Source organism: Sphaeramia orbicularis, chromosome 21 (assembly GCF_902148855.1).
Source record: "Sphaeramia orbicularis chromosome 21, fSphaOr1.1, whole genome shotgun sequence".
In the NCBI taxonomy this organism is placed as follows: Eukaryota; Metazoa; Chordata; class Actinopteri; order Kurtiformes; family Apogonidae; genus Sphaeramia; species Sphaeramia orbicularis.
The window spans coordinates 34611722-34639573 of record NC_043977.1 but is presented as its reverse complement, the minus strand read 5'-3'; the positions used below and the strand labels follow the sequence as shown (position 1 = coordinate 34639573).

Genomic DNA, 27852 nt, shown 5'->3' with positions numbered 1-27852 from the left:
TAAGAAATGTCTCGGTGGCAAGAACATAATATAAATGGAGTCTGCAGTGCCTTTGGTGAGTGGATTACTGCCTCATCATTTCTCCATTGCCGCCTAAAAATGCAGAATACAAGCAGGATCTGTTTGGCAAATGCACTGGACGTCTGAACTGAACTCACTTATGAAATGCTTTCGTTTAATACAAGCATCAATGATCAGCAGGGTTACAGTACGAGTAGGAATACTACACTACAAATATACTCTGTAGCAGTAAAAGTGCCAATACTGCACAAGAGAAATGTGTAAAAGTACAAGTACAAATACTGCACTATAAAAATACTGTTACAGTAAAACCCAGTCATGCTCTACTATACACAGATGGCATAGTAAACTATGTTTATGGGAACGCAAACCCAGAGAAAATTGGAAAAACCAGAATGAGTCACTTTATTAAAACCCACTCAAAAATGCAAAAACGTAACGCTGATAACAGATGAACATAAAAAATATTTTTTTAATCTGTCACTGTTGTAAATGAGTCAGAGTTCAGACGGTCTAGGGTCTGTATCAGTCTGTTAGAAGAAGTCTGCAGCAGACGGCCGCCGTTTGGGCGTACTCTTTGGAGTACTACAGCTCTTCTTCTTGGTGGTCGGAGTCTTTCTGACGGCTGGTGTAGGTGGAGACTTCAACACCCCACACTTGGGCTTTTGTTCCGGGTCAAAGGGTACTCGTGATGAACCGTCTGGACTCAACAGCAGGCTGCGATCGGTTTTCTTAAACTCTGGAAGACAGAAATAAGGTGATTTACGTCGCATCTTTACACCGAAAACGTGTTCTTATTTTAACCAAACTACAGATGGGTGACAAACGAAAGGATAAACCAACACTCATTCATTCATTATCTGAACCCGCTTTATCCTCACTAGGGTCACGGGGGTCGCTTGGAGCCTATCCCAGCTACTTCTAAGTGAAGGCGGGGTACACCCTGGACATTTCGCCAGTTCATGGCAGCAACACACTCCAACATGGAGTGTGTTAATAGGGTGTTGCTTCTCCGGTGTCACTGCTCTCTGGCACTTATTTTAGTGTTTTGAGCGCTGTCTCACCTCCCATCGTGATAAGTTATGTTGAAATCAGGGGCCTCGCGTATAACTGCTGCACATGAAAAAAAAGTGTCTGAATCAAGTGGAATCATAAATACTGAAAGCAGCACTTACTTGTGCCTTTAGTGATGAACTAACTATCCCACAGGGTCCTTTCAACTCTAAAGACGTAGAAACCAGCTTGAGATGCCACTTGATATTCCCATCAGTTCTCCCACCATCACAACCTCCTCCTCCAGAGTGTGGAGTCCACTCATAGTCCAGTAGTGGAGCGTCCCACAGCTGGATGATGCAATGAAGCAGGAGGATTCAGGGGAGTCCAAGTAAGAGGTAGGCTGTAACTCACTGAATTCTCAATGTACTTACGTATTATATTAGATTTCCTGCAGATGCACGTGCACAGTTTATAAATCAGTTTGCATGTTGCACTAATAATATAAATGTCTGATTACATTTATTTAACTTGAGCACAATTTTTGGTATATTTGTGATAACTCTGTAAAAACAGTTGAATAGAGCTGTCTGAGGATCTTTTTTTTTTATTCTTTTAACCATTCATTATCTCAATACATCACTTCATGTCAAGGTTATTCCCCCCTATCTATCGGCATCTGTTATATTTAGGGTTTGAACTCATTTACGTCAGGTCTGTCCTTTGCAATGTTGGTTTATGAAGCCAAAAAAGCAAATAGAAATGATTTTTTTATTTGTGTGACATGGTGTTTATTACCAATAATTGAGTTGGCTGCTTCTTTCAGTGTACTCCGTTTACAGTCGTGGAAGAAATTATTAGACCATCAAAAATCATCAAAAACAATGGTTATGCATTCAAGTACTAACTCCTGTGTGTATCATGTGACTAAAGCAGACAGAAAAGAAAACATGGAATGCCTAAAAGCACTGTTTTGGTCAGTACAATGCCATAGCTATTGATTTAAGAACTTAAGTGATTTTGGTTATTATCAAGAAAATCATAGAAAATGGATAGATATCAGCTCTGAAATTAAACTGTTATGAGCTATTTTTGTTGTTATTGTTATATTTGTCCAAACAAATGTACCTTTAGTTGTACCAGGCATTAAAATGAACAAGAAATTGAGGAAAACAAGGGTGGTCTACTAATTTTTTCCGCAACTATATTAAAAAAAAAACAAAAACAAAAAACTATTGTTAGGCTTGTATAACACTAGAGGCATTCAACGAACAGAAGGACAGTAATCATGTCAAATAACTAACCATCATGTATAATTTCATTACTGTAACATGTATTTGTTGAAGACCATTTTGGGGTTTGTGTACATGAAATCTTTCAGTCTGGTTTCCTTTCATTTATCACCTGTCTGTGCATGCACCTTCTTACCAGCTGTTTTATTATTCTTGAGGCCGAAGGTCACTTTCTTGGAGCCAGATTTGGGAGTCAGACACTTCTGTAAAAGAAAAAAGACAAAAACAAAATCCTCAAAAAAGGTCACAGATGGCAATTAAGTCTCACGACAACAACATCATGCCAATCCGCAAACGTTTAATATCGTTTCGGCCTTTCGTCCACATGACACCGGTGTTGTCGGTGCCCTGAAACGGTATTTTTGGAGAACGGGTCCCAGAGCGGGAAAATCTCTCAACGCCGCATGGATAGGCAAAACACCACTTTTTGGAAACGATGACACCATAGTACCAGGTGACCAGAAGAAGAAAACCCTGGATGAAACCTCATGCACATGTTCACCGCATTCTTCTGTGATTTTAGTGTATCCCATCCTGTGGCTCTGTCTGTGTTTGTGTACAGCGCCACATATAGGTGTAGCATAAGTATTACACCATTTTAACCCAGTTTTCCTGTTTCCACCTGGATGCAGATATCTGAATGAATGAATTGTTTATTTTGGTTTGTACATTAATCATTGCACATAGTACAATAATTAAAAAAATAAACATAAAAACTTAAAAAGGAATAGGCCAGAAGTAAAAGCTTATTTTTTGCCTATCCTTTTCCTTTGATACACTGTTTACGTAAAATTACATGTGTACAGCATCGAGCATTCTCATTATAACAAAAAAATAAAAAAAAAATCAACAACAAAAACGCATCTACCATCTCAACTTAATATTCTTGAATGATTTTATACTTAAGGCATTTTTTAAACTTTGTCAGAGAAGTGAACAACTTAAATTCATCAAGTCAATTCCATAATTTCACACCCGCAACCAAAATACATCTAGTCCTCACATTTGTCCTCACTTTCACACATTCAAAAACACAAAGACCTCTTAAATTATAGTTACTCTCTCTTAATTTAAAGAAATCTTGGATGCTATTTGGAACAATATTATTTTTTACTTTATAAATCACCTCTAATATATACAATATCCTGCAATTTTAAGCTTTTAAGTTGAATACATAATTAGCTGCTTCAAAAATATTCTACTTTATTAATTATTCTAATAGCTCTTTTTTGTAATTTAACTAAGGTATCTATAATAGTTTTTCCTGCATTTCCCCATATTTCTGCACAATGTGTTAAGTAGTATTTCTTGAAACGATACGTGTATGGATGCCAAACTTTTAGTATCCGCAAAAGAAAAATATCACGAGCGTTGTTGTTGGGACGTAGCCTCGGAAAACGGGCAGCCCTGTGCACCAAGGACACGAACCTTCACACTCAGATGACAGACCGAACTTTCCCAGATGCACTTCACGTACTTCTTTATGAAATGGTATTTTCAAAAAAATTTTTTTTTTTTTTAAATCAAAGCGCAACCTTGATTCAGTTTCCCAATTTTTTGCCGTAACGCATCGGCTCTGAGACATTGAAAAGAAATGTTTTGAATTAATGTCTTGAATTATAAAATGTGAAGTACCCCTAAGGCCTTGGAAACTCAAGACAGATCCGCATTTCATTTGGATCGAGTATAAAGATGAAAATACTTGAATATAAAACACATGAAGGCAGAAAAACACACTGTTTCCTACAGACCACTGAGTGATAAAACATGCTCAGACACTAATCCATCTTGTTGTTCAGGCTGACCCATTAATCTCCTGATTAAATGTACCCAGTAAGGTATTTAAAACTGCATAGAATTTTTCAGTCGTTTCATTAAAAACAACAGAGGAGTCATTACAGTCCCCCTCATTTAAAAGCAACCCTGTACTGTGAGATGAAGCTCAATTTATTTCTCTCCACGGCAAACAAATGCAAAGAGGATTTGTTAAAAATATGACAATAAATCTTCTGTAGAGCTTCATTCATTTGGACACATACTATTTAAAGGCTGCAGGATTATTCTTTTACCTCCAATACAAGGTGCAGACTGGAGGAAAGTTCAGCATTGATTTCATGAGGAAAATTCAAAAGCATATTATCCTTTTTCCAGCATCACGCAGTAATGAACAGCTTTCATGGAATCACTCAAACTTAAGGATGGCGTGTTCCTTCACTGGTTAATTTTGCCGCGTTAATTATGACCACTGATACCAACAGTCCATCGGACCCTTTGGGTCGTTGGACTAAAAACAGACTGTGCTTATTGTGCTCAAATGCAGACGTGGGGTGTGCATTTCCAAATCTCCACAGGTTATACTAGTGTGAGCAGGGCTTAAAGAAAATATACACAGTTCGCAGTTTCTAAAGAGGAAACAGTCTGAGTTACTCGTCTAACAAAAAGTAGCCAGGGGACACTTTGAAGATACACATCATGCTCAGGTAAAACACCGACCAGGACATTATTACCTCCGCCAAGGAGGTTATGGTTTTGCCAGGGTTTGTTTGTCTGTCTGTTTGTCTGTCCGTTAGTGTGCAACATAACTCAAAAAGTTATGGACAGATTTTGATGAAATTTTCAGGGTTTGTTGGAAATGGGATAAGGAAGAAATGATTAAATTTTGAAGGTGATCAGGGGTGGGGGGGCCCACGGGGGGGGCCACTGATCAGCCTTGGCGGAGGTCTGCGCTCTCCGAGTGCTTCTAGTTGCATTATGAGATTATTTCTTGGTAAATAATCACACAAAGCATTTAACCAAATAAATAAACCAGTTTGTTCATGGGCGTTGCCGTTTCATCAGGGAATGCTGTATTCAAACAACTGCATAGAAGGAAGGAAAACACTGAATGCTCCTTAATGAGTAAAATTATGGCCACCTCATATATACTCATGTTGAATAACACTACTGTTACCTTTTTACTGGACAGCGGTGTGCTTGGGCTGCCCTTAGTCTTGCAGAAGAGTGGCGTCGGGACCGTGGTTTTGTCCTGGAAGGTGATGAAGCTTTGCGGCGTCCCCATACGATTCTTCACCTTCTTTGGGGACTTCTTGGTGCTCAGAGGAATGTCTGGGGTTTCAGCATCCTGAAATGGAGCACAAGTTTCTAAGAGAGCTCTCTTTTCAAATAAGAAGAGAACAGCATCTGAAGGTAGCAGCAGCACACAGCAAAACAGAGACGAAGTTTTATTTTTCTTAACTTAACGCAAAGTAGCTTTGTTAGCGTTACAGAAAGTTTGTGGATGAGAGGATGTGCCTCTCCTTCTATACCAACATTTCAACCCAGTAATTTAGGATTGGGACCCAAATTTGGTTTTATTGGGTCCACAAATATCAGAGGAGGTTATAGGAGGTTCATATAGGTATAGGACAAATAAAGCTGACACTGACTTTTGACTTGAATAGCAACATGTGAATTTTTCCTAATCAAAGCAGGGGACAAAAGTTCTCTGAAAAAAACATAAAGTTGACCTGAGAGACATGTTACCTAGAAGAAAAGAAAAAAGACGAAGGAACAAGAGGACAGTGACATAAAAAACTGACATGGGATAAGTAGCATACCTAGGTAGAAATGATGTAAAAAATGCAACAGGATGAAAACTAAATGAAAGATTTAAATCCTGTAATAAAGCGCCAGGGTTTTGACTGTGGAAGAATGAATAAAAATGTAAAACTATAACAATTCATGAAGTAAATATGTAATTTGTTTGGGTCCTAAGGAGTCTCTAATTGTTTCTTTTGGGTCTTTAGTTGATAAATCAGGGTACTATTGTTCTACATCAACCCTCTGTGAGTTCATGCCCATGGACTAAAATGTGAAAACATCTATAAAATTCACTGAACCTTGTAAAATCTTGTGCAACAAACCAAGCCATTATAAGCTGAAACACATTTCCTGAATCAAGTGAAAACAGGGTCACTGGATGGAATAGAATATTTCAGCCTGTGAAATGTACAAAAGCTTATGATGCATCAGAGAGTAATATGAATGTTTTCCAATTTTGCACCAGAAACATGAGGACAGACAGACAGATGTGGATGTAACCCCTGTATTCAATGTCAGAGGGGATGAAAGCTCAATAAATACTCACCGCACCCACTTTTGCTTTCTTGGCTGCTGTTGCTTCTTGTGCAACCCCGTTCGAGGCCTTCGCAGCCTCAATCTCATCAGCTTCAAACTCAAACACCACAGGGATCTTCCTCTTTTTTTTCTTAACCTCAGGACTCTCCTGCTGCTGTCCTCTTAGCTCATCTGTCTGGTTCTTTTTCTTTTTTGCTGGTGTCTGGTTGCTGTCTGCTTCCACTACCTGCTGTGGTAGTGCTCCATCCTCCTCCTCTGTACTCTTTAATTTATTTTTGGGCTTCTTTTTCTTCGCTGGGGTTGTTGTGCTTTTATCTACATCCTCCTCTGGCATCTGATATCCTTTAGTCTTTTTTTCTGCGGCCTGGTTTTCCTTTTTAACAACTGGAGTTTCTTGTGGTGCCTTTTCATCTGCTTCAGCTTTCAGGTTTGTTTTCTTGCTCCTCTTTTTGGCAGGCGTCGTGGTGCTGGTCTCTGTAGCCTCAGCTGTGGTCGCATCATCTCCTGCTACTGCTGCTGCCTCCGTCTTTTCGCTTTTCTTCTTCAGGTCCTTCTTCTTCTTCTTCTTCCCTGGGGTTGTAGCTTCGAAGCTCTTCTCCGGTGGGACAGCGACGTCTTCAGACACCTCACCCTGCGATTCTACCTCCGCTTTCTTCTTCTTCTTTTTCTTCCCTGACTGTGTAGCACCTTCTTCAGGGGGCGTGTCTTGTTGTGCTGTCCCATCTGCGGTGGCTTCTTCTGGGGTAACAGGAGTCTGCTGCTCCCCTGCATCATCCGCCTCTACTGGACTAGGCTGCGATTGGCTGGTTCCTTCTGTGCTTGTGACACCCACAGATGAAATGGAGGTTTGCGTCTCTTTAATTTCCTCTCCTTCTCCCTGCTCTGATTTCTTCTTCTTCTTCTTCCTTTTCTTTTTCCCTGGCTGTGTAGCGTCTTCTTCTGCTGGTGTTGTCCCCTCTGAAGTGCCGTCTTCCTGGGTAACAGGAGTCTGCTGCTCTGCTGGTTCGATTACCTCAACTACACTGGGCTGTGATTGGCTAGTTTCCGGTGTGACCGACACTGAAGGTGGTTTGTTGACCTCGGAGAGCAGCAGAGTTTCTGTTTGACCATCTGTGACTTTTATAGATGAGATGGGCGTCTGTGTCTCACTGATTTCCTCTCCTGCTCCCTGACACCCTGAGTCCTTCTTCTTTTTCTTCCTCTTCCCCGACTGTGACAGATCTTCTTCAGGGGGCGTCTCTGTCTGTGTTGTCCCCTCAGGAGTGCCGTTTTCCTGGGTACCAGGTGTCTGCTGCTCCCCTGCTTCAACCGCCTCGACCGTGCTGGGCTGTGATTGGCTGGCTTCCTCTGTGACTGTGACCGATGGCAGTTTGCTGACCTCAGACACCAGCACATTTTCTGTACTGGCTTCTGTGACTTTTATGGACGAGATGATCTGTTTGCCTTCTGTCTCTTTCATGTCTTCTCCTCCGCCCTGTTTGGCTTTCTTCTTTTTCTTCCTTTTCTTTTTCTTCTTCTTGTTTTCATCACTGGCGGTAACATCCGCTGGTTCACTGCCATCTTTTTCTGACTTGGTATTTTTCTTGGTTGAGGACGGGTCTTTTTTCTTTCCTGCGAGAGCAGAGAAACAGATTGATTACTTCTCTGCAGGGCTACAACTCAGATATTTTCATCATCCGTTTATATGTTGTTCGAGCTGCAGAATTCCATGGACTACTTCAGTGTTAATAAGCTGTGAAAATCAATAAAACTCTTTTTATGAATATTTTTGTCAAATTATTGATTACTTTATTATGGCTGTGTAATAAGCTGCATAATTTATTGCCTTTTGGGGTTTATTTTACAATATCGAACAAGCTACATTATATTACCTTTTCACAACTTATCAATAAATTTCTAAAAACAACAAAAACAATACTGTTCCAACCATTATTGTTAAAAAAAAAAAAAAGAAAAAGAAAAAAACTACAACCAAAAAAGACAAGGTATGAAATAGATTTAAGAAGTCTTAAAAAACTGAAATAGTATGCGATCCACAACTATTAAATAATTATACATAGTGTAGAGCTGCATGATATATTGTTTGACCATCGTCATTGCGATGTGTGTGGAATAGTCACATCGCAGGTCCTGCAATGTAGGAGGTAAATTAACTCAATGTGTTCTCATCTGATTTCAACTCATAATAAAGAGAGTAGAATATCAAGGCGAGCCTCATATACTTTATGAAGTTTCCCTTACAAAGCAAATTTGTTCAGCACCAAAAGGCAGCCAGACTACCATTCTGCTGTTATGATGCTGGACAAGACAAGCAGAAAAAAAAAAAAAAAATTTCAAGGGTATGTGACACACACTGTGTGCAGTGATCCACCTATCACAATCATTTTCAGTCAGTTTGGAGTGAGTCGCTGGTAACAACACTGAAAAATGAGCAACACACAAGAGAAAATCACCGTAAAAGGATGATGTGGTGCCAAAGACAAAAGCAACGTCAGTTATCTGGAATTATTTTGGCTACAAGAAAGATGACACTGAAACACATGTTCTATGTCGACAGTGTCTTGCACCGGTTTCCACAACGAGAGGTAACAGCCAATTTGTTTGACCATTTACGTTGGCACCACACAGTTATTATATACACTCCTGAGTATTTTTTCATATCGCACTATATAACGCAGTGTTATAAAGACATCGCAATGTCAGTTTTTTCCACTATCGTGCAGCCCTAACATGGTGTAGTCACAATTATTTGTACTAGCTCTATGCATAATCTGCTAATCTTGTCATCCCGTTGTGGCCCTTTCATCTAAACACTTTAAATATACAAAGGAATTACTGATTATGACAAATTACTCTTCATATCAAATGTCTTGAATGTTTGTCCACAAATTCTAAAAATGTATAAAACAAACAGAATTTTCTTTAATATTTTCCTGTGTTCAACAGTAGTAAATGGTTTTTCTGCTTCATTACATATTCTTTGTCTGTATGAAGAACAATCACTGTTAGGCTATTAGTGTTGTAGCAGCAAAATGAACAGAAGAGGTCGATTGAATTGTTAATTGCAACCGTTTTGAATGCCAAATGTTAACTAACATATAATTATTGTGACAATTCTAACGGTATACAAATTCTAATTTCAACTCTATTAAAAGAGCATCTCTAACCTTGTCCTTTGTTTTCAGGATGTAGAAAAATCGATCCTGCGAGGCCCTGTTTAATCACAGGTGTTTTCATTGAGGTGGTGGGGGAATGTTGTTAAATATGTGATTGACAGCAGCAATTACTAATCGCTGACCAGATTCTGCGTGACACAACCTTGACATGACTCTTCTGTTCTAGTCCATGTTTTAAGACAGACGTTTGGAAAAATGGCTCCGTGTGTTTCAACAGCATGAAATTAAATCGGGTTCTATTCAGTCTTGTGATTTGGATCGAGGAGAGAGCTGGAGAAGGAAGGTGTACATTATTAAATTTTGGCATTTTTCCTGCTGTGCTGTAGTTTTCTACTGGAAAAATAAAAACATCCTTCCATGAAAATTAATTGTCACAAATGTTGCTTTAATTAAGTTTTTTTTACAATTATTGCGATGAGCTGTAGTTTCTAGTCGTCTCTAACGACTCTATTGGTGATATGTCATCACTAAATAGTTACATGTCCAAACAAGTGGTTCCAGGCACAACAAACCCCACCCCTTGCACATATTGTAGCTTATTTTGGCATTGATCCAACTGATGTCATCATGTCTATGCATGTGGTGATGTAAGCACATCAACTGCCTCTATATATGTGGCACGTTTGAAGTAAATTGAAACAAAAATTATGTTTTATAGACATTTGAAATTTCGCCCATTGTAAGTAAATGGGAGAAGAAAAAAGATTTTAAAAATTCATGATGGGAATTGGGCGACACGGTGGTGCAGTGGTTAGCACTCGAGCCTCACAGCAAGAAGGTCCTGGGTTCGATTCCAACACCAGTTGACGGGGGGTGGGACCTTTCTGTGTGGAGTTTGCATGTTCTCCCCGTGTCTGCGTGGGTTCTCTCCGGGTACTCCGGCTTCCTCCCACCATCCAAAGACATGCACTAATAGGTTAATTGGTTAATCTAAATTGCCCAAAGGTGTGAATGTGAAAGTGATTGTTTGTCTCTATATGTCAGCCCTGCGATGAACTGGCGACTTGTCCAGGGTGTACCCTGCCTTCACCCCTATGTAGCTGGGATAGGCTCCAAGTGACCCTAGTGAGGATAAAGCGGGTTCAGAAAATGAATGAATGAATGATGGGAATTGTCGATGAGATTTATGTTATGGAGAAGATATCCCTTTCCCTCAAAGTTGAAAAAGAAAAATTTTACAATATCTGGTCTAAATGGACTGAGTACGTAAAACCAACCAGTTCTGATTTCATTCGATTGTATTTGTGCTTTGTGTTAATCTATTTGCTTTTATGTGACGTTAGGATTGTATGAGGTGGTGCGCTCTCCTGTTCTGTTTTGTTGTATTAATGTTTCAATAAAAATTAAGGGTCCATAAAAAAGAATTTAGAGAAGGGCAATATGGATATAATGATCTAAACTTTCTGTATCCATCCTATTGTTGTTTTTTTTTTTTTGAATGATTATGTAATTAATGTATGTGATGGACACTTGCCTTTCTAATAAAATGATAATTAAAAAAAAAAAAAATCATGATAAATTTGAACTTTGACCTACTTTTCCCAAAATGTGATCACATCTATTCTTGGTCACTGGCAATATATAAACCCAATTTGGTATGAATTCAACCAATAGTTTTAAATTAAAGAAACAAACCGAACCAAAAAAAAAAAACCCTTGCCTTTCCTTCAGAGGGGCTGGGTAACAACACCTCTAAACCCCCCAAATAACGCCACACATTTTAATTGGAAAGCGTTAAATAATGTTGATGACTAAGGCCTAGGGTACTGTAACGACAGGTCACCATTACATCTTGTGTTTATGGTTTATATTTATATACTGATAGTGACAGCGACAGTAATGCTAAATGTATCTAACACAGGGAAATGATACCCACTCTGGGTTTTAAATTAAGATATTTAGTGAATATTAATGTTTGTATTTTGCAATACTGTGGCCGAGTTTGTCCAGCGAGTGGATGCCGACCTGTTTGCTCTGCCGTCCTCTTCACTGTTCCTGCACATAACGCACACGAAGACAGCGCATATTAATTGAATGATTTATACAGCGGTTGTGATATTATGTGTAGAGTTAAATCTATTGTGAACAGTATTGTTTTAAAGAGTATTGTAAAAAACGCCCATCAGACGCCAATTTGCCTGTGTGTGGTTCCACTTCTGAAGTTGTGTCTGGCCAAAAAAATCCCCGGGGGGCTTGGACACTACTTAAAGGTTTCGGGAGGGTGAATGCACACAGGAAATTTAAGGAGGGGTTTCTGGTTTTGGGGTTAAATGTAAATATGTGTTTGGTATTGTGTTGTTTTGGGCATTTGGGTTTGCATTAATATTTGTAAATAGTGTTTAATGAGTCTGTGTTGATTTTTAAAGGAAGTAGTGTGTAGTTAAGAGTGTATATTTTGTCTCCCCCTGTGTAAATGATTTGCCCAGTTAATTGCACAGTGCACATAGGTATATACGTATATGGCAGTCAGTGTCTGTATGTTGTTGGTGGAGGTTGTGTTGGTCAGTCTGGTAAGAAAATTAAAAAAAAACGTGCTTTTGCTGCTACACCTTGGTCCAAACTCCTTCTTAAATGCGCTTTGACTGCTTGAGCTATCACAGGTACAAATGGAGTATGGCATTTATATGACACGTAACATTCTGAATGATAATCAGTGATGCGTCTTCTTCCTCTTGACTAGAATATTTATAACTCACATCGGTCCTTTGTTTTTCTGCGTCTCTAAAAAGTCCTGATGCTTCAAAACAACCAACAAAAACAGCATTAATATGCAACTGTGTCAGAATGCCTCCTTTTAAAACTTTCATAAGTCTGCTTCATAGTTAAGTTTCAAGTTTAATGTACCTTTACTTTTCTTGGATTTTGGGCCTCCCTCTTCCTCATCATCGCCCTCCATTTCATCAAATCTCCTCTTAACCCTCTTCCTGCTGCCGAACATGTCGTCGTCCTCGTCTGTGGAAACCTCCTCTGGATAGTCGTCTTGAGGAAAGATCCCTGAGTGGACAACAGGCCAGATTTTAGAAGCATATTCTTGTTTTCCAAGATTCTCAAACTCTGCTGGAAAAGATGCGAGGGCGGAGCTTACCTTCACTGAGGTCACGTAGCCTGACAAACCAGAGCGAGGAGAGGAGAGAAAGAAATGTCAGTTTGGGTTAAACATTAAAGAAAGAAAACACTTATATGATCAGAAGAGGAAGTTTTACCAAATACTCAAACTCTCCTGACAGACTGAAACTCACAGAAGTCATATTAGTCATCATTGGTTTTCCCAAAACTAATACGTCTAGGAATAAACACAAAAGCATTAAATTATTGGGAAAACAAATAAGTATTGACTAAATAGGGCTAGGTTGAGCTTCGACTGGTGTGGTATTTAGTGAAAACTAGAGGGGAAGCTGTGGTTGGAATCTGTACAGAACTGCACGACTTAACTTGGACAAAGAAACATGAATACATTACACCTGTTTAACTTCTACACCGACTCCCTGTTTGTTTCAGAGTTGATTTTAAAGGGGTCATATTTTGCTGAATCCACTTTTATTAGTCTTTGGTACATTTATTTGTGTATTTGGACCCTAACAGTTCATAAAGTTTGAATTTGAACCCTCCAGGTGCTGCAAAGCTATCTTTATACTAATTTTGGCAAAAATCGAGCGGATTTCTACAACCTATTTTAATTCCTTCTTAATTTGTTACGTCTATAACTAGTTATGTTACGACATTTGCACATATAAGGTCAAGACTTCCGAAGAACATTTCTCCGAGTACGTCATAATTGTTTGTCAGCAGCAGCGGTTGTAGTCCAAACTGAAAACATGTCAAAACTTTGAACCGATTACCTAAAATGTTCAGTTGTTGGTTGTATTAACAAACACAAGTGGCTGAACGGGACAGAGCAGCACAGCTAATAACCTGGAGGCGGTGGGGCATGAAGTAGCTCATTTGCATTTAAAGGGCCAGTGCTCAAAACGACCTTTCTGGTGTCATTACTCAGAAATAGGGTTGAAGATGGACCTGTGGAGTTGAATTAATGAAGAATTCAGAGCCAAGCATAGCATTTACAGTTTATGTAGACCACAGGGAAATGTTTTAAAATGCATAATTCCATTTTTAAAAAAAAGCAAAATATCACTCCTTTAACATTTTATTGATCACTTTTAAAACTGTTCACGGCCTAGCTTCAGATTATACTTTAGACATTTTAACCCTATGTCAACGTGTGCAGCCTGAGGTCCGTCTGAGGCAGTGGTCTTAGTGTCCAGACCAAAAACTCACAAAAACGTGATTGAGTTTTCTCAGTCATGACCCAAAAGCTCTGTCTACTTTTAGGTTTCTTCTTAAAAGATATTTAAATCCAGGTTTTATCTGAGCTGTGTGTTTATTTTGTTGTTTTTATTGACTATTTAATTCTCTTACCTTCTGTATTTTATCAATTTCCTTTGTAAATCACTTAGCACATTGTTCGAAAAGTACTGTAAAAATAAAAATTATCATTGTCATTACTAAGAAGTGATTAGTTTTCTAGCCTGATTTCTTGTTGATAAAGGCTTTCTATGCACCTCCTAGTTCAGGTCTGGATGTTCCTGCACTGTCTAAGGGGAGTATGACAAGTCCAGCTGGGATATGTCTACACTCAGTCTATATACATTTACAGTTTCACACATATGGTTACAGAACAGCTGTGGTAATGTCACTGTAGTTGAGGGTGAGAAATAGGATGATGTGTGAGCAAGAGCTGATGACATCCACTTTGAGTGTTGCCTTCTACACTGCACAAACACATTAAAACAAAAAACCCACAAAATCACCACTGTTTCTGCTTCTATGTAAACACTTGAAACATGGTGTACAGACTCTTCAAAGCCCTGTTCTGTCAATAGTCCCTTAAATCAGCACAAAGTTAATTAAATATTCAACACAGAGATTGAGCAACACAAACAGCCTGTTGCTTTGTTACTACCAACATGTACATTGGCTGAAAAAATAAATAAATGAAGTGTTCTTTTTATTTAATACAAAAAACCAACTATTATGGATCGAAACAAAATTAATTTTCCTTTTTTTGGGAGTGGAATCTTGGTGGCAAAACATTGAGATTTTTTTAATGATACATTTCAATTTATACAAGACTTTTTCTGACTTTCATGAATCTCACCTCTAACAGCCTTATTATAAAAAGACTAGAACTAGGCTACTAAACTAGGCTATAAAAAGATAAAACATAGTATTTTTGAAATAAATAAATAAAAAAAACAAAGAAAGGTCATAGTCCTGTATATGATGGTAGTAAAATGTGCAACTTCTTTCTTTAGTATCTTTCATAACCTCTAAACTTTGACTTTGCAACCTGGAGCTTTCATTCTCAGATATATTCTATAGGTTGGAAAGAGAGGACGCAAGCAACATTGGATGCATTTGCATAAAATGTTAGGCGCATTTGATGCAAACTTTTGAAAAACAAAATGAAAATTTGAAGTGCATTTCCATAAACCTGTTTGGAGGTTCCATTGCATTGCGGGCAGGAGGGGATGCAGGCTATATTATACGTGGGTATCATAAACAGCAGAAAAAGCAGAGTTCTGTTGTTGTTTTTGTGGTAAAATGCTTGGATGACTTTTTTTATGAATGATTCAGAGGAATAATTTGATCTCATCACGACCTGTTGAACCAGACTGAGACACCGTAAACAGCTGATCAGTCAGCTGATTAATGTGAGTGAAATGTTTGCAACATTCATTTGAAAATGGAGTTTCCATTTCCTCTATGCATTACTATTCTTAGACAAAAAAATGGCAAAAACCACTTCAAGCAAATGCATATTAAATGTTTTTTTTTAATCTCCTAAGACCCAGCTAGGGGTTTTCTGTCCACATTTGTGGACAAGAGTTTCACAACTTTATACAAAGAAAAAAAAAGAAAACTGTCCACCACAAAGGACATTCCATAAAAATTTTAAAAACTGCATCTGAAAAAACAGTTGCATCATGATGTTTCCAATATAGGCACTTATTTAATAAAAAACAAAAAAAAAGCTAGTACTTTGCTGACATTTCCTGGGTCTCAGGATGTTAATGGGAAAGCACCTGATGTAGCAGTCTACAAAAGTGTGAGAAACAGAATGTGTGATAACTGCTGGAGATTTAGTATCTACTGAGTTTTAATAAAAGCAATAAAATAGGACATGAAAGAGTGGCAAGTTTGTTTCACTTGAGCACAAAGGAAAAAAAAAAGGAAACTTAAGCATTATCTGAAAAAAACAGTTGAAAAAAGACTGAAAAACTTGAATGGTTCCAATCACAACCTGCAGAATTGAGGGCTGGTTTACTACATCAAACTGAGGCTTCATGAATCCTGAATGGAACTGTGTAAAGAACCAGAACTAATCTATTACAGAGGGCCCATCATTGAAGGAGACAATTCAAGTGAGCCCATCCTCTTCATAGAATGTGTGAAAATACTCACACTTTGATGATTTTGTAGAGCCTCTTTCTGTTGTGGCTTGGTGTGTTGCTGCGACTTGATAACGCCAACAGTTTGTCAGCCAACGCTCCATAGTCAAACTAGAAAAACACACAAAAAACATTCAAAGTGAAAATGCATCATCATTACATGTCACTGTCAAAGTGAAATCTGTATACCCAAATGACTACATGTGAAATTTTCCATAAATGTCAAAAAAAAAATATGGTAATAAGTGACAAAATACCCAACCATCATAAGACCTCTTTCTCTGCATAATGTAAGATGCAACACTAGCTGGGTTTCTGTTATAGTTTTCAGCAAAATAAAAGCAATATTTCTACAATTTCGACAAAGCACAATTGCTACTTGTAGGTGTTTCCATTGAAGAGTGTTTGGCTTCTGATGCGTCTCGCAATCAGAAGCAACACATCGTAATTCTCATAAAATACTGTATAGTTCTCGGAAGACGCTCATTTAAGGAAGGTGGACACCCTGAGTTTCATGCCAAACCTCCACAGTGTTGCCATTGTAGTGTCGGCTGCATCTACTACTATTGCAATGACTATCTTAAAGGTGCGGGAGACTTTCGTGACCAGTTTTTCATCAGATCTGTAAAACCTCAGTCATAGCTTAAGTACCACGAATCTGTAAGTCTTTCTGTGATTACTCACCTGAATCTATTGCATTACGGTGAACAATTTCGAAGTGCCATCCACCATAAACAGTCCATATGTTTACATCAAGAGCCGGGAGGTAACTTGGGCATCTTTGGAATTTTGTCGCGACATGCACTGTGGGAAACACCGGTTTGCGCCGCTGTCTCTACAGACACGAGGCGGAAAGGGCAGGAGCTCCCTTCAGACTATGCATATCCCTCCAGCTGTTTCTGCGTTTCAGCTGTTTCTGCATCATGTTTTTTTCATCCATATAATATCATATGGTCTCTGACAGCGGCAGCGGGAGCCTTCGCTTCCCACAATGCACGTCGCGACAAAATTCCGAAAATGCCCAAGTTACCTACAGGCTCTGTTTGTAAACATATGGTTTGTTTATAGTGGACGGCATTTCGAAATTGTTCACTGTAATGCAAAATATTCAGGTGAGTAATCACAGAAAGACTTACAGATTCGTGATACTTAGGATATGAATGAGGTTTTACAGATTTGATGAAAAATTAGTCATGAAAGTCTCCCGCACCTTTAAACTAAAGAAGAAAGGAACATATAATCATCCCAAGGCAATTTATGGCAGCGGCCATGCAGAACGGATTTCTAGGAGATAATTGTACATCAGGAATTCACCAATGAGTCGTGGATCCAGAATTTCCGAATAACCCGGGCAACATTTAATGAACTGTGTGATGTTATTGTACCTCTCGTGGCACCAGACTTGTCATGCCCTCAGGAAGCAGTTCCTACACAAAAGTGAGTGTCTATTGCCTGATACAAACTAGCACCTGTTCAGGGTCGTAGGTGAGATGTTTGGCCTGAACAAAACCACCGTGCACAGATGTGTGAAAATGCACAAAATGTGTTTCCATTACACTTTTGCGCTATACTTTTATAAATCGAAACATGTCAAAAACCACCTCATAAGAGTGTAAAAACTTTTTTGTGATCTTTGACAGTTTTGGTGACATTTCGAGGTTTCCATTACCAGTTTTCTATTCCACAATCTACATTTTGCACATTTCTGAGGCTAATGGAAACCCAGCTACTGACAGATGAGGTGAAAGAGCTTCTACTGATTCAGGAAGAATCTACTGTTCACTGATTTCATACCATGTTGGATGGGACAGGTAACAGGGGCAACGTGGTCCAAAAATCCGCACTCATTCAAGTTCATTGACACATCTATATGTTATACATTCCAATTCTCTCATGTAAAAACTAAAACATATTTAATTTAAAAACACTACAGAAAGCATTTCACCAAAAACTGTCAGAAGTTTTCACCTGTAGGACTGGTCCCACATCTTCATTACATTGCATTTCTGCGTCTGTGTCATCCAAATGATGAAGCTCATCGTCTTCATCGTCATCATCCTCGTCCTCATCTTCCTCATCTTCTATGTGGGATTTTTTGCCTGAGAACAAATCAACAGTAAACACTATGAACTACTCACTAAAAATAAACATTTTACAAAGGAACTGCCTCTATGTTACCTGACATCTATATTCATTCTCCGAATATCTGACAAAATAGTTTAATGTTACATTTGTATCAGCAGATATGACGTTTGCACTGGATAAGATTAACTCAACATCACCGATTCATAATTGCGGTGAAAAAAAAAAACAAAAACCCAGAACATAGTTTGTTGATCTGTAAACAAACCAGGTTAAATTAAAGAACATTTCAGGATATTCAGAGTGTGTACAGTCTCCTGATTTTAGTCATGGTGTAAAGTAACCAAGTACAATGAGTTTAAATATAAATTTGAGGTACATGTTCTTGATCTGAGTATTTCCATTTTCTGTACCTTTACACTTCAATACAACCACTTTTCAGAGGAGAGTTTTCTATTTTTTACTGCACTTTCTGACAGCTTTTCATTTGAAGGCTTGACACAAAATAATAGAAGAAGCTTTTAAAATTCTACACACAAGTGGTTTCCAACCTTTTCGTCTGACATTTTATAAAAAGTAGTAAACCGTTTGCTTACATTTCAGATGTTTTTTTCCCGATCTGAACCTCTCATATACTTTTTAGAAACAAAGAACAAAGTGCATGTTTAGATTTGTCTATCAGCACTTTTTCTTGCTTTGTGAATGTGATTCATTTGCTGTCTCTGTTCATAAAACTTGATTCAACTTCATTTTGTGTGAGAAAACAGAGCGCCCACAAAAGTATGACATTCACACAAAACCGTATATACATCCATAAATGCTTCTTTAACCAATAAAGACCCAGTACTACTTTTGTGGGAGTTCGCAAATGAATTTTTCCCACTATTTAACCTTTCTTAAGTGATTTATAACCATTCTTTATAATATTGTCTTTTGTATTTTGCATGTTTTCGTGTATTCAATTTACTGATCATGTAGATGTTCATTAAAGCTCAGATTAAAGTTGAGGATTATTATATCAGAAACAGAGAAAACTGAAGACAATATTATTTTTTCAGTCAAATCTATCATTAACTGAACATAAACCCAGTGTGTCCATCCACTGTCATTGATCCAACTCCATGGGTTTTACTGGTGAATCAATGTTGTAGAAGAGGATGGTGTTTCCACGTTCACTACAGAGCCTCTGAACAATGACCATGAAATGATAACACACTGCATTTTACACACATTGATAGGATTAATGGATCAACAGGTTTTAAACAGTTTGGATCTGTAGATGGTTTCGGTCACCAGTTGCTATTTGGGTCTTTATCAGTAAAGAGGAATACTGTAAAATGCCACTAGAAAGAATAACTTAAAACCAACAAGATTTTAAAAAAAGTGTTCCTGATTAATAAATAAGTAAATAAATACATAATCAATTGTTTGGAAATGAGCCAGACACCCAGACTAACTCAGAAAGCTTAGTATGTGCGAGTACGAAGCTTGACACCTTTTGTTTGCATATTGGGGATCTGCATTTGCATCCTCATGGTAAGTAAGTGTAGTAATTATGGAATAAGTGTCTGTAGCCCTGCAATAATATTACTGTTTAATCTGATGGTTTTGGAGTTCATCCAGCTCCAACAGTAACATACCACCACACCTCAACGATTTAACAATGGCACCTCAAAGAATAACATCCATCAGAGGAAACCAAACCAGGACTTTTACTGAAGGCGTTTACTTCTATTTTGCTGCTACTTTTACTTCAGGAGGACTCTTTTTTGTAGAACTAGGAGTCTTTTTTACATTGTTGTGAGTTGTTTGAGTTAAGTAAAGGAGCCAAATCCTTCTTTCACTAGTGATTCACACAAAACTACCAAATGACAACACTCTCTCTTAAACTGGAGCTGACAGTATGCACTTTAAACCCACTGTGGAGGTAAACAAATCCAAGTGATGACACCTGCGTCACTGTCCAAATACTCACTGAAGGCACAAGACAAAATACTCTTGTCTAATATGAATATGAATAAGAAGAATAGCAGAGAGCAGCAAGGGCCCGAACTACAGAATGAAATGTGTGATAAATATTTCAATAATATTTTAAGACTGAAACTAAAGAGTCGAAGCTCTAAAATAATACAAAGAAATAAAAAGTCTGTTTCCGTGGAGATGTACCGTTAACGAGCCTCCCCGAGTCTGTCTTTTTGTTCGCTTTGCTCTGAGTTTTCTGCCGAGGCTGCTCGTCTTCATCGCCTTCAGAAGCCTGGCCAGAGTCGCTGTCTGATGCCTGGGCTCCTTTTATCTCCTTCATCAGATCCTCTATGGCAAACGGAGCCTGATCGATGATGGTGCTGAAGATACTGTTGCAGAGAGCTCTGAAAAGAATTTGGCTGAACACACAAACAGCAATGCCATGGTTAATACCAAAGAAGAAGCTTTAGGCTGTGGTGGATTCCACAGAGACAGCAGAGGTTTGAATCACTTGTGGATGACTTCAGAGGTCAGTTTAATATTTCCTGCTTGGTTTTTCTCAACCTGTGTTTGCTAATATCTGCCAGTGTTGCATCACTAGCCTATATAGTTTGTTATTTCACTGAAGGGATCTCGCTTTTTGCATTCATGAAGACTTACTCTTTGGTTCTGGCAGCTGTTTTGCAGAACGGCTCAATGAATGTCAGGTTCTGAGCTGCTGTCAGCTGCAAAGAAAAGGAAGAAAAGGTTACTGTGGGTGGCAAAAAGACGTGTGGAACAGCAGACGTTGGTCATCCCTCAGTGATTTTAACCCTCAGTGGGGTCAGCGATCTGATGATCTTACTTGGTGGTGGATCCTCATTTCAGTGAACCATACAGATGGCTTTATTTTCTGTCATCCTACTGCTGTTTCCAAACATTTAATAATGTGGACCTGCACTACATCAAAAATTGAATAAAGCTGTATGCATTATTCTACTGAATGGACTAGGGATGTAACGATTACCGGTATAATGATAACCGCGGTAAAATGCCAGACGGTTAGTATTACTGTGTCATATTTTAATTATCATTAAAACCGTGTTTAATTACCACACTTTGAAAAACTCATGGTGATACTGCTCATTTCCTGGAGAAGCAGCAGCACTCCAGGAGCACATGTGCAGTTTACAGTGTTTAGCCTCTGAAAACATGGCGGAAGGCACCTGCACGGAAAACGCTCCAGAGGACTTTGTTTAAAATGGTAGTGTTGCTTTTATCTGCACATTTGAATTCTAGAATGTGTGTTGTGTCCTGTTGTTTTATGCATGTTTATGGTACCTGATTAACCTGTTTTGTTTTTTTTTATCTTATAATTTAATCATGCTTTTAGATGTAAAGTACTTTAGGCAACTATGTTGGTATAAAGTGCTATAGAAATAGCCTTTGATAGATAGATAGATAGATAGATAGATAGATAGATAGATAGATAGATAGATAGATAGATAGATAGATAGATAGATAGATAGATAGATAGATAGATAGATAGATAGATAGATAGGGCAAATGAAACAGTGAAAGTGTTGTTTCTGTACCAGTTCTTAAATCTGTATGACTAGATCTAGTCTTGAGCGCTGAATGTAAAGAAAAGTGTTCTTGGTTCTTATCTACAATTTGCAAAAAGTGCAGTTACCTCTTATGACCATAAGGTGTCATCTTTAATGTACATTTGTATGTTTGATGTTTACATGTTAATATTTTAATGTTTCTGCCACCAGAAAGTACATTGTGTGGTTTTTTATTTGTTTTTTTCCAAAATAAAACTTGGTTAAATTATTTCAATGTGTGTTTAAGTACTTTCTGTGCACATTTCAACAATACCGTGATAATACAGATAACTGATCATTTTGGTCACAATAACTGTGATATGAAACTTTCATATCGTTACATCCCTAGGCTGGACTGATTACTCTACATCTCTTTCTTCACTGTTGTAAATTTATGTCATATTTTAACAACATGGCTGATGAGCAGCAGTTGGGGGTATGAAGGCCTGTATACAAAGCCAAAACAGAGTGGGATGTTTGAGCAGCCAAGTACATGTGACCAAGGTTCCAAATCCAGGCAAAAGGACACAGAAATGTTCACTCAGCAAAGACATTTATGGCTGTTCATAAGACTGATGTGTACGATATGCCAAGAACATGTCATTTCCCCCCTTTATGACAAGTGTCGACAAATGACTGAAACAAAAGGTGTCAGAATTTGAAAAGTGCATGCTGGGATGTCATTTATCATCAAGTCTGCATTTAAAAGAATAATACTTTTGTTAGTTTTACTATGAGTTTATTATTAACTTGCCGTTTTGTTTTGGTCATTCATTGCACTGTTGCTATTCCAACTCTTTATTTCATTAACCGATAACCTGATCATAATGACCCATAGCTGAAATAACACTTTAATGTAATACTGTGTTTTAATTTTAAAAAGCCATCAGCTGTTATATTCTACAGGTCTTTTCTTCACAGAAAAATCACAGTTCGACTCTGGATTGTATTTGTGATTAGAACATTGAAATATGGTCTTCTGGACAGATTTTATGTTATAGTACAATAACTTTACACTTCTGAGCAATAAATCAGTGCACTTTCTCCTGCTATTCAACAGGCCTCAATGGAAAATTCCAGCATGTGTCCACGTGTACTGTGTGTAAACTGTATGATGTCTTATACTTGTGCTTTGCATTATTCTGTCAAGATTTATGGCGCCGGGGATGCCGGCAGCCTGTTACGTCTTGTGCTGTTACTGTAACAAAGTAATTTCCCCATTGTGTGGATCAATAAAAGTAAGTCTAAGTCTAAGTCTAAGAAAAGATGAGACCTTTGTGGATAAATACATAAATAGATCAATGACTGAATTAATACATATATACTAGCTTTTTTAGGTTCTATGTGTGTTGGAGGGGGGTCTGGATACTTTACCATGACCCTTGTGTGGCACAAAGCCTTAAACAAAGCTTTAGTGTGTCTGTTGCAACAATGGGATCTACTATGGCAGCATATTTCAATAACACACAAAGACAAAGCAGTGTGTACCTCAGCTGAACCCACAACTGCCAGTTCAGTCATGTAAAGGTCCAGGACGTGAAACTGCAGACCCATGGGTGCTGCGCTGCTGCTGTGCAGAAGCTGAGCTGTCAGGAGCTCCAGAAACCTGCTGATCAAACTGAGGAAACACAGTCGATTGGTTATTCACTACATATTCAGACAGATACGATGAGACAGAGTGAGGAGATCTGACGTATCACCTGCTGTCCCAATCGCTCTTCTTCAGAATCTCGAAGGTTTGCCTGAACATGAAGCGAACCAGCTGTCAATCAAAATGAACAAAAATAGGTTATATGGAGCCGTGATTTAATAAATGAAGCACTATGACAACAGATAATGTGATAACAGTGGTCATAATTTTGATGCTAATCTTTGACATGTCCAAGGCTCTAATCCCCACCAATGCCCCATCCACCTACTCATTATTATATGGAAAATATGTATATAAAAATTTTGTTTTTGTAATAAATAATTAATTATTCAAAGGATTATTGTTCAGTAGTTTAAAGCAGGGCTGAAGTTGTTTAAGGGATTTATGAAACAAAAAAACCTGAAAAGAAATATTAACATATAATGATTTTATAACAGTTTGTTTGTGCATGTACATTTAATTTCATAATTTATTTCATTGAATGAGGTAACCAGAGGACACAAAACGCATCAACAGGATATAAAACACATGTAAGGGTAAAAAATAACTGGATTACAAAATATGACTAAAAAAACATTTCATGCCGAAAGCTGCAACACAGTCAAAACAATCACCAAATGGAAAAAAAAATTGGGAAAAATGTATAAAAGTGCATGAGCAGGACCTAAGTCTCTCTGTGATTACGCCCCTGAGTATTTTCCCTCATGGTGAACAATTTCAAAGTGTACTCCCCACCTGACAATGCACATCGCGACAAATTTCCAAAAATGCCTGAGTGACCTACCGGCTCTGTTTGTAAACAAATGGTTTGTTTATGGTAGAGTACACTTCGAAATTGTTCACCATGAGGGAAAAGATTCAGGTGTGTAATCACGGAGAGACTTACAGATACATGATACTTAGGCTATGTCTTGGGTTTTACAGATGAAAGAAAATTGGAGACGAAAGTCATATGCAGCTTTAAGACCAGAATGGAAGTAATTTACATCCATTAGATGCTGCATATGTAAAATACTGAACACTTCTATTCATCTTTTGCATGTCAAAACTGACACCTGTGATCAAACACTGGTGCTGTTTTCTTATTAGTCAGTGTTTCTTTCATGATTCTTACTAAAGAAATGTGTAACTCAATGTAACAGCAAAGGTTGGTGATATGTTTTTAACTGATTTCAGACAACAGTGGAGCCATGTACTGAAGAATAAGCCAAATCAGACGAGACAGGACACAAGGATGCATTCATAACTCAGGTTTCCTACAGGTTTCTACAAGTTATTTAAGACTTTTTAAGACCTTTTTAAGACTACTTAGAACAGAATTTAATGCCCATATCACAGTCATACTGACAAAAATTTGTGACTCCTCAAATTTAGGAAAATGCATTTTTTACTTCAATGCCATGATTCCTACCGTTCAGTCATTTCTCACTGGGGGCAATAATTGGTTTCTAATTTCAATATAAATTATCGAGTTGGAACACGAACTGAATAGACTAACGTTATTTTCTTTGCAGTTTGGATATTTAACAGACACATTTAAACACAACAAAGCCACCAAGTTACCATATCAAATTTAATATCTTTAAAAGACTATTAAATTAAATCCATTAATTATTAAATCCAGATTTGTACATTTAAGACTTTTAAGACCTCATGGGAACCCTGATTACTGATGTTAGTCTGCAGATAGGATTTGATAAGTACAGTACAGAAAATCGCTGGACTTAAAGCCAAAGCCCCCCACACACACACACACACACACACACACACACACACACACACACACTAACCTGGTAAAACTTGTCCATGCGCAGCCGGTCAATACCTGTCCACTCTCTTTTGAAGGTCTGCAGGAAGGTCTCCAGATATAACAGCTCTGCAAGAAACATGGCGAGTAATTCACCTGTTCTTTTCTTATTAAAATGTATCATATTATCAAATCAAAGAGGACAACTCACGTCCATCAGTATTGTGGAAGCTGTGGAGCAGGCTGGAGATCTGGTTTGAAAGCTCCTCCTGAAGAAAAGAGAATCCGTCAGAAAATGGAGCAGCAGCTGAGTACAGCCACAATCACATTAAAAGCCTCCTCCTGCTCTCTCTGCTTCTGTCCTTCACACATCTTTCCATTTCTGGCCTGCAAAGATAAAATGTGAACCAGCAGCCACTTCCAAGCTGCTGCAGCACAAAGAGCATTATTCTGCACTCTGTCTTATTTCTATGTTGGCAAAAGTGGTGATCTTATCCCAATTTATCATGGATTTTATGGTTTTACCTGGTGTCATGTTTTGGACATCCATTTACCACCAACTGGTAAATCACTGCTTACTTTTGTACACCAGATATCCCTTTGCACTGAGGATTTCAGTTTACATCTTTGTTTGCAAAATCATATTTAAAATGCACAGTATGAGGCTTTACTGGGTTAAATTCTGTGAAATTTTCAGCATTATGCCCTTACACATATGGAGAAAACCATAATTTATTCACTGAAACGATATGCTTTGTTGGGTGGTCTATCAGTGGAGTTGTTTCCCTAGAATGAAAAGACATGTGAATAAAACCACAAAATTTTTTATTAGGTTACCGCTCGATTAAAATGCTCTGAGTGACTAGCTTCGGTCATACATGTATATGTTAAGGGCTCTTATCATGGCTTTGGTAGTTTTGTCCCCTGTTATGTCTGAGGCATTTGGATGTTTTTTTTCATATGGAGTCACACAAACTATGAGAAATTAACTGCCAACACATGTAAATCTTTCCCTTATGTTTTGATCTGGGTTTAATGCAACAGGTCACATTATAATAACAATAATAAATGGGATTTATCAGAATCAGCACTTATAGCGGCATGAAAAGCACCCACCTGCAGCAGTGGTTTGTCCTGCATCCACAGGCAGTAGAACAGACCCTTCCATAGTTTGAGCAGCTCATCGCTTGTAAATCCACCTGAATAGGAGACATGTGATAACATCCACCAAAATTAATAATCAAACTACATAACTCAACCAAGTAATCTTATATACACAGACAGAATTCTGATAGACTTTTGGTATTTTCTTAGAATAATTATTTAAACAAATACTATGCAGCAGGAAGTGTAGGGGATCAACAGTATTATTTTAGTGACTATTGTAGTGAAAACTATGTCGTATACTTGTCGGCTAAAATATACTTAGGGGGTCAAATGAGTGGCCATTTTTGTCGAAAAAAAAAAAAAAAGTTGTAAGAAATGCATAGAACTGTGTTGAAATAATGCTAATACATTTGTGCACAGACTACTGATATAATTTGACAGTGGAAGCTATATTTTCAGAAATATTGGATTTTGAATAGCACGTGTATGTGAAAACTTTTGCTGTTGGACGGACATGACATTACCCATGATGCTCTGGTCAGTACCAGTACTTTATTAGTAATAAAGTTATATACTTACTATTGCTAATTATCCTCTTTTTCATAAATGTTAGTATTGTGGATCTAAAACTATAACAGCTGACACAAAAACACAAAATGTGGCAGTGGACGGATGTGACATGGTTGTTACAGATCCCATCATACTGATGCTCGGCAGCCATGTCACCGTTTCCAGAAATGATCCCTGTGCAAAAACTAGTATCATAAGAGTAAATAACAATATAGAACTGTTATTTCTTTAAAAAATGCTTATTATTAGAAAACTGTTGATTTAAAAAGTGACATGTGACATTCTTAATGTATGTATTCACGTAACATAAGCAGGATGGATCAGCACCATACTCCATACTGAACCTGTAAAAATCAAACATGTGATATGTAGTATATAATCTTGTAAGAAAAACTGGGGAATCTAAAAGAATAGGAAGTTTGTTTTTCAGGTAAATTCAGTTAAAATATAACTTGGCCATTTGAGACATGAAAATATAGCATTAATTGTGATGAAATTGGACATTTTTGAGCTGAAAACATAGTTCATATGACCATCAACATGTTGCAACAGAACTGAAATCCTGTAAATTTGCATAACTTGCATTTACCAACACAAAGTTCCTTTGGGGATTCACTTATATTGATTTCTTATGCACAAAGTCATAATTAAGACCTCTAAGCAAATTTTTGCCGTTGTATGAGTTGCTACATAGCAGCTCATGTGTTGCCCTACTTGCAGGCTAACACAACTTGACACACGTTTACTACCAGGACACATCGGTGTTGACACGTTTAGGGCTGAAAAATAAAACATTTAACACCTACAGCTCTTTGTCACTTCATTTAAAGCGTTATTCTCTGTACAAGACGTTAGCTCTACCCTGAAGTAGCCGGCTAACAGCAGGTTAGCTCACCTGTCGCCTTCTGTGACCTGACACTTATATATTTCCTCAGTTTCTTCACAGCTTTGGTCCGGATCGGCTTCTCGTTGGAGGCCAGTCTCTGGGCGAGCTGGACCTCCGGCTCCTGAACTAACGCCATGCTAATACGGACTCACGTGGAGAGTCCTCCGGGTTGTTTGCTCTTGTCTCTCCCCACGTTTCATCCACAAGTCGCGGA

General features: G+C 38.0%; 1 protein-coding gene across 3 annotated transcripts; it reads right to left on the bottom strand.

Moving 5' to 3' along the window:
- Nucleotides 1–27852, bottom strand: rrp1 (ribosomal RNA processing 1). 3 transcript variants are annotated; one of them, XM_030125328.1, is made up of 17 exons: nt 27648–27852; nt 26192–26274; nt 25287–25344; nt 25119–25204; nt 23378–23439; nt 23166–23295; nt 20752–20816; nt 20296–20510; nt 18016–18146; nt 16061–16158; nt 12684–12703; nt 12443–12592; nt 6619–8033; nt 6433–6552; nt 5257–5427; nt 2443–2509; nt 1–760 (listed from the first exon to the last, which is right to left on the bottom strand). In XM_030125328.1, the coding sequence occupies exons 1-17, from the start codon at nt 27772–27774 to the stop codon at nt 555–557; spliced, it is 3204 nt and encodes a 1067-aa protein (XP_029981188.1). In that variant the 5' UTR covers nt 27775–27852; the 3' UTR covers nt 1–554. The 3 variants fall into 3 exon arrangements, with proteins under 3 accessions (XP_029981188.1, XP_029981189.1, XP_029981187.1); XM_030125329.1 differs by having other exon boundaries at nt 6433–7317; nt 7606–8033; XM_030125327.1 differs by having other exon boundaries at nt 6433–8033.

Excerpts from the sequence above, each read along its gene's own strand:
- rrp1 (XM_030125327.1), bottom strand. The coding sequence starts at position 27,774 with ATGGCGTTAGTTCAGGAGCCGGAGGTCCAGCTCGCCCAGAGACTGGCC. Across the intron at positions 26,275-27,647 it reads CAGGTCACAGAAGGCGACAG|GTGGATTTACAAGCGATGAG; the intron begins GTGAGCTAACCT and ends TCTCCTATTCAG. Across the intron at positions 5,428-6,432 it reads AGAAAGCAAAAGTGGGTGCG|GATGCTGAAACCCCAGACAT; the intron begins GTGAGTATTTAT and ends GCTCCATTTCAG.